The sequence below is a fragment of the Ictalurus furcatus genome, chromosome 23 (genome assembly GCF_023375685.1).
Source record: "Ictalurus furcatus strain D&B chromosome 23, Billie_1.0, whole genome shotgun sequence".
Taxonomy (NCBI): Eukaryota; Metazoa; Chordata; class Actinopteri; order Siluriformes; family Ictaluridae; genus Ictalurus; species Ictalurus furcatus.
In genome coordinates, this window is record NC_071277.1 from 16,525,435 (window position 1) to 16,534,192 (window position 8,758).

The following is an 8,758-nucleotide window of genomic DNA, read 5'->3' on the forward strand; positions in this document are numbered from 1 at the left end:
CACCAATAAAGAAACTTTATTTCTACAGTTCTGTAGAAATAAAGACTAGTACACATTTTGGAGAATTTTAGAAAGGATATGGATTTTTTAAACTCGTTCTGATCTGTATGAGATAAGCATGTTTGGAGTAGCTGGCTAAACTTATCACGGTTTATGAGATCTTCTCAGCGTTGTGCGTTTGGCATTTCCCTCAGCTTATCGGAGAGGAGTTGCTGCTCTAATCTGATCAGCTGTTTCTGCAAAGACACATTCTCCTCCAAAACACTCCTCAACTCCTGATCAAGATGCTCCTGTTAAAAAAAGATTTTAAAAACACACACACACACACACACACACACACACACACACACACACTTAAGATTTACACAAAAGATATTTTTACAACAAAGCATCACACTTTTAACATAATACCACACAAAAATGAAATACTGAGTTCTTACAATGCTTTAAATGGAGTCTGAATCATCCTCAGAATGATTCATTCTGACTGATTCATGTGTGATTCAATGTGTGAAAATGATTCGGACCACTTGCACAGACTTACGATGCTGCCGTGTGCTTGCTTTAGCTGCTCGGAAAGCCTCCGCATCTCCGAATGATGTTCTCTATTCCGTAGGTCTATCTGGTCGTTCAGTGTTTGGATCTTCTCTCTCAGAGCATCCATCTCGCTTTCCCCGTTCCTAACTTCCTGTTCCATCATACAGAGGATCCGCACAGCGTGCACTACACACAAGGGGAAAACAAACAAACCACAAACGCCATGTAGGTGCATCATTATCTTGCCTAGTCTCTCTCGAATGGGTCCACACACTAAGGGGTGTAAAGCTTTGCACCATTTTCACAGCAGCATGTATCTGGTGATGGTGACTGAATGGATCTGGTTGTTAACCATTGTTTTACTAGTCATGTTTTTGTAATCTGATGCAGTGCACATTATTATTATTTTTTGCATCCAAAGTTTGACCAGTTAAACCACAGTCATCAACTCCTGGTTCATGAACCAGTGAGAAGACAGACATCCAGCACTCCAGTAGCCAGATTTAGGACATGGTATTAGGGGAAAAAAACACTTAGTGTTTTATAAACTTTGGGCACTGAAAAAGCATTAAAGAATCATATTCTATATCTTATCAGATTAAGTCACTGGCTGTTATAAATGTACCATATATACAGTGGTGCTTGAAAGTTTGTGAACCCTTTAGAATTTTCTATATGTCTGCGTAAAAATGACCTAAAACATCATTTTCACACGAGTCCTAAAAGAAGATCAAGAGAACCCAATTAAACAAATGAGAAAAAAATATTATACTTGGTATTTTATTTATTGAGGAAAATGAGTGGCAAAAGTATGTGAACCTTTGCTTTCAGTATCTGGTGTGACGCCCTTATGCAGCAATAACTGCAGCTAAACATTTGCGGTAACTGTTGATCGGTCCTGCACATCGGCTTGGAGGAGTTTTAGCCCGTTCCTCAGTACAGAACAGCTTTAACTCTGGGATGTTGGTGGGTTTCCTCACATGAACTGCTTGCTTCAGGTCCTTCCACAATATTTCTATTGGATTAAGGTCAGGATGTTGACTTGGACATTCTAAAACATTAACTTTACTCTTCTTTAACCATTATTAGGTAGAACGACTTGTGTGTTTAGGGTCGTTGTCTTGCTGCATGACCCACTTTCTCTTGCGATTCAGATCATAAACAGATATCCTGATATTTTCCTTTAGAGTTCGCTGGTATAATTCGGAATTCATTGTTCCATCATTGATGGCAAGTCATCCTGGCCCAGATGCAGCAAATCAGGCCCAAACCATGACACTACCACCACCATGTTTCACAGATGGGATAAGGGTTTTATACCGGAATGCAGTACTTTCCTTTCTCCAAACATAACTATTCTCATTTGAAACAACATGTTCTAATTTTGTCTCGTCCGTCCACAAAACCTTTTTCCAATAACCTTCTGGCTGGTCCACGTGACTGTTAGCAAAATGCAGACGGGCAGCAATGTTCTTTCTGGAGAGCAGTGGGTTTTCTCCTTGCAGCCCTGCCATGCACACCATTGCCGTTCAGTGCTCTCCTGATGGTGAACTCATGAACATTAACATTATCCAATGTGAGAGAGGTCTTTAGTTGCTTAGATTAGTTACCCAGGGTTCCTTTATGACCTTGTAAATTTTACACGTCTTGCTCTTGGAGTGATCTTTGTTGGTCGATCACTCCTGGGGAGGGGAACAATGGTCTTGAAACTCCTCAATTTGTACAATCTGTCTGACTGTGGATTGGTGGAGTCCAAACTCTTTAGAGATGGTTTTGTAATCTTTTCCAGCCTGGTGAGCATCTGAGGTCCTCAGAAATCTCCTTTGTTCATGCCATGATACACTTCGACAAACAAGATCAGACTTTGATAGATCCCTGTTCCTTAAATAAACCAGGACGCTCACTCACACCTGATTGTTATCCCACTGATTGAAAACACCCGTTTTATTTTGGAATTTTACATCGAGGGTGGAAACAATTCGGACATGATTTTTTTAACAGGGGTGTGTAGACTTTTTATATCCATTGTTTCCAACATATATTGTGTACATCATATTATCCCAGAAGAGACACACCCTCATAGCGCAGAAGTGCATACATGAAACATCACTGTGTGTACACTACTGCTTGTAATACGTGTATGAATGCTGCATAGAGGATTTTCACTCACTGAAAAAGTGCTTGGTACTGTGATCCTTCATCTCGCCAGACCAGTACTCATCCACCAAACTGAGAAGCAACTCCATCGGTTTCCTATACGCTCCCTGTACACAAAAGAGCATTACTTCTTAAACTAGCGGTCCCCTACTGCAATCCTGGTTGGCATTAAACTTCACATTAATTGTTTTTAAATAATAACATTTCCAATAGAAATAGAAATCCAACATGGCCTGACCTTGTGCCTGAGACCACGCTTAAGCACAAGACTTGCTAAAAAGCAGTGCTCATAAATATGCTTGCTTAATGAATGCGCTCTCACCTTACAGGGTTTTCTGGCTCTCTCGGGTACACGTGAACATCCTTCGGGTTCTCCATCATCAGAGCTTCGGTATGTTAGTCTAGGTGGGTGCAGTTTCCTCTCAGAGTAATCTTTTAACAAATAGCCTGGCTGATCATCTCCTTTAAAAGAATATTAAGAGAGAGTAATTATCATTAATTATCCAACGACTTTCCTGAATCCATCACACACATAAAAGTCGTCCGGCTCATGTGAACTTGCAAAAAAAAAAAAAAATAGTTAATACACTATCTTAACCACTGAGTTACCACTGCCCAAATCCCAAATTCAATCCCAAACAAATACCTCGTGAAGAAGGATTTTTGTTGCTGGGATGTGGCGTGAAATAACCTTCTGCCTGTGTTCTGATGGGTGTGAGGTTACGAGAAGTGCATCGTTTTACAGGTGCTTCAACGAAGGTGACTCTGGGAGCATCCTTTGATGGCTGCACTCCAACTGTGTAGCGGGTCTCTGGTGGTTGCAAAAGTATCATAAGTTAATGTTTACTTATATTTAAGAAACTGTACAACATGGTGCATTTTGATTTCAAGGTTTCAAACCCAAACTACGAGGAAGAACATCATTTGAGCCGATATTTTGAGACACCACTGTTTAGAGCCAAACCACCGCCAAAGATATAAATAGTGTTCTGACAGAAGAAGAGAAATGGCGCCCTCTTGTGGACAAACAGACTTTTAAACAGGGTATAAATTAGACTCACCAGCTTTATGACATTTCCTAAGTTTGGATTGAAATTCCTAAATAGACGAATGAACAATAATCACTTTAATGACTCTGAAATTAATACACACCAAATATTGTCACACAATTAAAACAAGATGCACCTGTTTCTGTGACGACAGCAATCCTGAATCATAACCACTGAGTAACTTTAGAAGTTCAGAGGGATTTTCTGAAGAGAAAAAAAAAAGTGGAAAACCACATCAAAATAATATTCAATATTTAATATTTTTCCCTTGTAAATGTGAAATATTTACACTGAAGTCACTTAGGCAACCTTGTAAATGAGTAGACTCTGGTTTGCTGTTCTCTTCAGTGTGAGCGTCTTGTGTCAGTATGTTCCTGTTCCTGTCAAAGTCGTGATTTAGTACCGTTTCCTCGTTACCTTCCCGGAGCATGAGCTTCGACATCATCATCTTGTTCACCGAGGCAATCCTAGGATTGCTGCTCCTGTGAGAATAATGTAAATATATGTAAAGAATAATGTGAGAATTGCTGAGAATAACTTGGTATTGGAAATAAGGGTGTCTGTCTGTTTCTGAGACAATACAACAATACAATATACATGTATAAAACGGTTAATCAGTGGACCCAGACAATACCATTTGGAGCTGTTTCAGTGTGATACAATGCAACAAAAAATTATTCGGTATCATGCAAAAAGTTTAATTTTAGTCAGTGGCCACAACTTCTTTACTGTTCTTAAAAAGCAAACCTTGCAAAAAGCAAAGAGGCCACATCTCCTCCTGATGGAGTGACACAGAGGCCATGTATATGTCTCAACTAGCTCCCTGGTTCAGTAGTCAGGGCACTGATCAGGGAGTCAGCCATTTTAAGGGCCGTCTCAATTACAAAATCCTTCCAGTATACGAGAATGTTTAATAAAAGGTGTAATAATTCATATAATTGACTATTATTAATGTCTTAATAATGCAAGATTCATCTGAAAATAAACAAACGACATACCATACAGTTTAACGTAATTTTGCAGTTGTGAACATCATCTCACACAAATTCATTTAATTCTGAGTCCAGGGACGTGAACAGTTGAACATCTAGTAATTACGGTAATAACTGACTGCTACTGAAAGGCAAAGAGGCCACACCCCTTTTGGCTGTTACAGGCACAGAGGCCACACCTCCTTCATAATAATACACCAGTAATAAAGAGCTGCATGTGTAGAAATGGACTTTATTTGAGGAACTGTTCCTAATACACACTGTTCTGAATCTGCATGGATGAACTATTTTAATAAATCAATCTCTACACGCCTAGTAATTGAAAATATAAAGATGTAATCACCTGTTCCTTAGCTCCACTGTACAAAGTGGGGATTTCGGACTGAACTCGAGTCCCAACTCTGCAGAGAAGTGCATGAGGGCTGCTTTTCTCTCTCTGTCCCTCACGACACAGTCATCTGTCAACAAATAAACCAACTATTCACATATATCTAAAACCAACTCTAGCGTCCAGTGTACCGAGTAACAAACATGTACCGAGTTTACGAAGCCTCGAGATTGCCTGGACTAAGTACAGGCGGTAGTAGGGATCTTTTTTCACAACAGGGTTCAGTCTCAGATCCAGCTCTTTTAGATTTTGAAGGTTTCCTAAAGACAGGACGTCCTGAAGAGAGGAGATTCTGTTGTAGTACAGATTCAAGTTCTCAAGCAACTTTAAATGCAGAATGCCCTGGAAAACAGTGCAGGAAAGGAAGGAAAATTACACACAGCACAGAAATATATTAGATAGAAATATCTGAAAATCATGATCCCTGCTGGGGGGGGGGGGAGGAGGCAAATATGTTCCATGATTGGACATGCTATTAAAGGAAAATAATCAACAATGGGGTGGTTCGCAACCCAACAAGGAGTTACTGAAGTGGCCCAAAGTTGATTATGTTCCAGAGAAACCAGTAAGCACTGGAGACTTTCCCATGCTGGGAAACTTACTGTTACAAAGCACTGACACTGGAGACTCCTTCCATAAACGTTAAAGAAACATCTCCTTCAGGAAAAATAACACTAAGCAACACTATTAAACATTATAACATCATTAGGAAACTAACCTCTACAGAAACGAGGGCGTTATGAGATAAGTCTAGACTTTTCAAGCGAACAAAGTTCTTCAGAGCAAGTCCCAAATGGCCTATTTTTCCTGTTTCATATGTTCCTGGCAGGCGCAGTGATCGCACATCCGCTGAGTGTGAATGGGTTAAAAAAATAATAATAATAAAGGAAGAAATTAGCACCACACGCTAAGCTAATAGGATAAACAAGACTTAAGTGAGTTGAAATGAGTGCTGTTCTATTCTGGTATGTCCTTGTAGAATATTTATAACACGTATTCTAAAACATACTCACCTAAACACTGGTGTTGAAGGTTTAGCTTTTCCCGTATCCACTGCTCTGTTAATGATAAACACTGCGTCGCCGCCATAGTTTCAAACTGCCGGTGAGACGCAGTGCGCATGCGCATGTCTCTCAACCGCCTACTTCACCTCATAAGCGCTGTTGATGGAGAATTTCGGGTCTTTTCAGGGAGTCAGATCATTTGGCTCGGCTCACCAATAAGAGCCGACTATTTCGGCTCCATAACGACTCTTTTCTTTACGAAACAGACATATTTGAAATATATATATTTTTTTTACCAATGATACTTGCCTACCCATAAACGAAATCGCACTCTTCATTCTAAATAACAAAAATAACATGATTGTGCATTGTTTTTATGTTTTTAAACAGCAATGTGTCGTGTGTGCGTGCAAAAATACGCGATCGTTATTTCTGTGCCTGTTCCTTTTGCTGAAGATTCTACTGTATTTAGCGAGGCAATTATCGAGATAATTGTTTAAAAGTCCAGCTATTTTAATGAAAGTTTAGAGCAGATGAGTAGCAAAAAAAAGTTCTCAGAGTCGACTCTCAACGTTCACGAAAAAGAGTCGGCTCGTTCAAACGACTCGTCACTTGTATGCGCGCTTTGCGTTAGGATCTGAAACAGAAACAGGCTCAAAAGTGAATAAATATATAAAATCACTTAATTAGCGTTTCTTGGTTCACTTGGGCTTAAGTAACAAAAAAAAACACATATTGTATTTATTTTATATTTTAAATACCTGTGCAGGTGAGTGCGGTTTGTATCTTGCCAAACAAACAAATACACTAACTCACTAATTCTAATAATGTAAACATGAAATGTAGGTGTATCCTATATCCACAGATATGGAACAGGGTGAAAGCACTCACAAAAGCAAAGTATTTTTAAACATAAGTTATTAAACACATTCAGAAAGGAATGAAAGCACTTGGGCGAAACTGGTAGCTTATAATTTTGATATTTTCTCATTACTGATAATGTTACAGCTACCATTTAAACGTTTTTTGCTACTTCTGATAATGAAGAAACCTTTGTAGAACCTAACATAACACAGTAAATCTCTTGTTAATTAAAATATAATTCTTTGTCTTTTTCCACATGTTCTAAGGGTATACAAATTATTGTACTAAGTTGTATGTGCTCCATATACATACAACATAGAAACACCATAACCCACTGTCCCCACCTAAATCTATAATGAGTCATCACTCATTAAACTCAGAGGCTATGTCTGAAACCAAATACTGTCAAGTTGGTTGTTCAAATAGTACTCCACCTGTTGTAACTATTGTGGTGGCATATTACTGTTACTTTCTGTTTATGTAGTTTGTGGTTTTAGACATAAATAAATGTGCCTGCACTCAAAAAAATAATTCATTACTCTTACTTAATTTAACTGAATAAAGTTTTTACACACAATTTAATTTAGTTCATTCAAAATAAATCAGTTTAGTTGGGTCAACACAATTTAGTTGGTTTAGGTCAAATTAATTTACTCTAGTATGTTTAATTAACTTTATTACATTTGTCAAATGTTGGTCCAACTTAATTTTTTAAATTAATTTACTGAGGTTTAATTATTTTTTTTTATGTTTAAACAAGCAGCTTTATTCATCATTATATACAATGTATATCATGAACAATTAAGAAAAAAAACTAGTGTCAGTACTGATATATAGATCAATGAGTGCCCACAGCCTAAGCACAAGCACCACTCTTCAGCACAGTGGTGTCCATCCATCCATCCATTTTCTATACCGCTTAACCTTCAGTGTCATAAGGAACCTGGACCCAGGGAGCATTGGGCACAAGGTGGGGTACACCCTGAACAGGTAACACATACACATTCACACACTCATTCATACACTATGGACACTTCGGACATGTTAGTCAGCCTACGATGCATGTCTTTTGAGTGGAGGAGGAAACCGGAGTACCTGGAGGAAACCCCCACAGCACGGGGAGAACATGCAAACTCCACACACACAGGGCAGCAATGGGAATTGAACCCCCAGCCCTGGCAGTGTGAAGCAAATGTTCCAACCACTATGCCACCGTTCCCCCCACAATGGTAACCACAAAATTTTAAAACATTACAGAAACCACTTCAAATGTCCAACCTAAGAGAACATTATACACTAACATGTCTTTTCCTTTACTGAAAAACACATAAAATAACAGTCAATCCCTAAATTTCTCTCCTAATGCAGTCCATTGCAAAGAATGCTGGGAACTACAGATTTTTCAAAATGGCCTTTGGTAGCACTGACACTGAGGTTGTACAAATTGGTCTTGGATGTATACATTGCCATGTAGGCTTTTTTTTTAACTTAAATAAAGAGAATACAGTGAGCTCAGCAACAAATTCACAATACATTTCCATAGGTTAGACTGTTTAGAAAAATGGCACGCAGGAGCCACATTTAATTTTTTTTGCAAACAATTTGCTTTACAAAATGAACAGAAGCCAGACTTAAAACAACCACACAAGGAAGAATGGAATTGCAATGAGGGCATTTGCAATTTAGATAATATGACAATCATCCTTCATTATATGAAACCATCTACAATAAATAGCCTACAAAACAAAAACCAATATCACTTATTAT

General features: G+C 38.5%; 1 protein-coding gene across 1 annotated transcript; it reads right to left on the reverse strand.

Annotated features, from left to right (window-relative positions):
* cep72 (centrosomal protein 72) lies at positions 1-6,252 on the reverse strand. The gene is made up of 12 exons (XM_053611037.1): positions 6,137-6,252; positions 5,842-5,972; positions 5,273-5,465; positions 5,079-5,193; positions 4,053-4,225; positions 3,880-3,947; positions 3,756-3,792; positions 3,341-3,505; positions 3,017-3,156; positions 2,708-2,801; positions 545-723; positions 1-290 (listed from the first exon to the last, which is right to left on the reverse strand). Exons 1-12 carry the CDS (start codon positions 6,249-6,251, stop codon positions 165-167), a joined length of 1,536 nt encoding a protein of 511 aa, XP_053467012.1. The 5' UTR covers position 6,252; the 3' UTR covers positions 1-164.
* Positions 6,253-8,758: the final 2,506 nt, after the last annotated feature.

Excerpts from the sequence above, each read along its gene's own strand:
- cep72 (XM_053611037.1), bottom strand. The coding sequence starts at position 6,251 with ATGCGCATGCGCACTGCGTCTCACCGGCAGTTTGAAACTATGGCGGCG. Across the intron at positions 3,506-3,755 it reads TAGGAAATGTCATAAAGCTG|AGACCCGCTACACAGTTGGA; the intron begins GTGAGTCTAATT and ends TGCAACCACCAG. Across the intron at positions 724-2,707 it reads CAGTACCAAGCACTTTTTCA|TGCACGCTGTGCGGATCCTC; the intron begins GTGAGTGAAAAT and ends CCTTGTGTGTAG.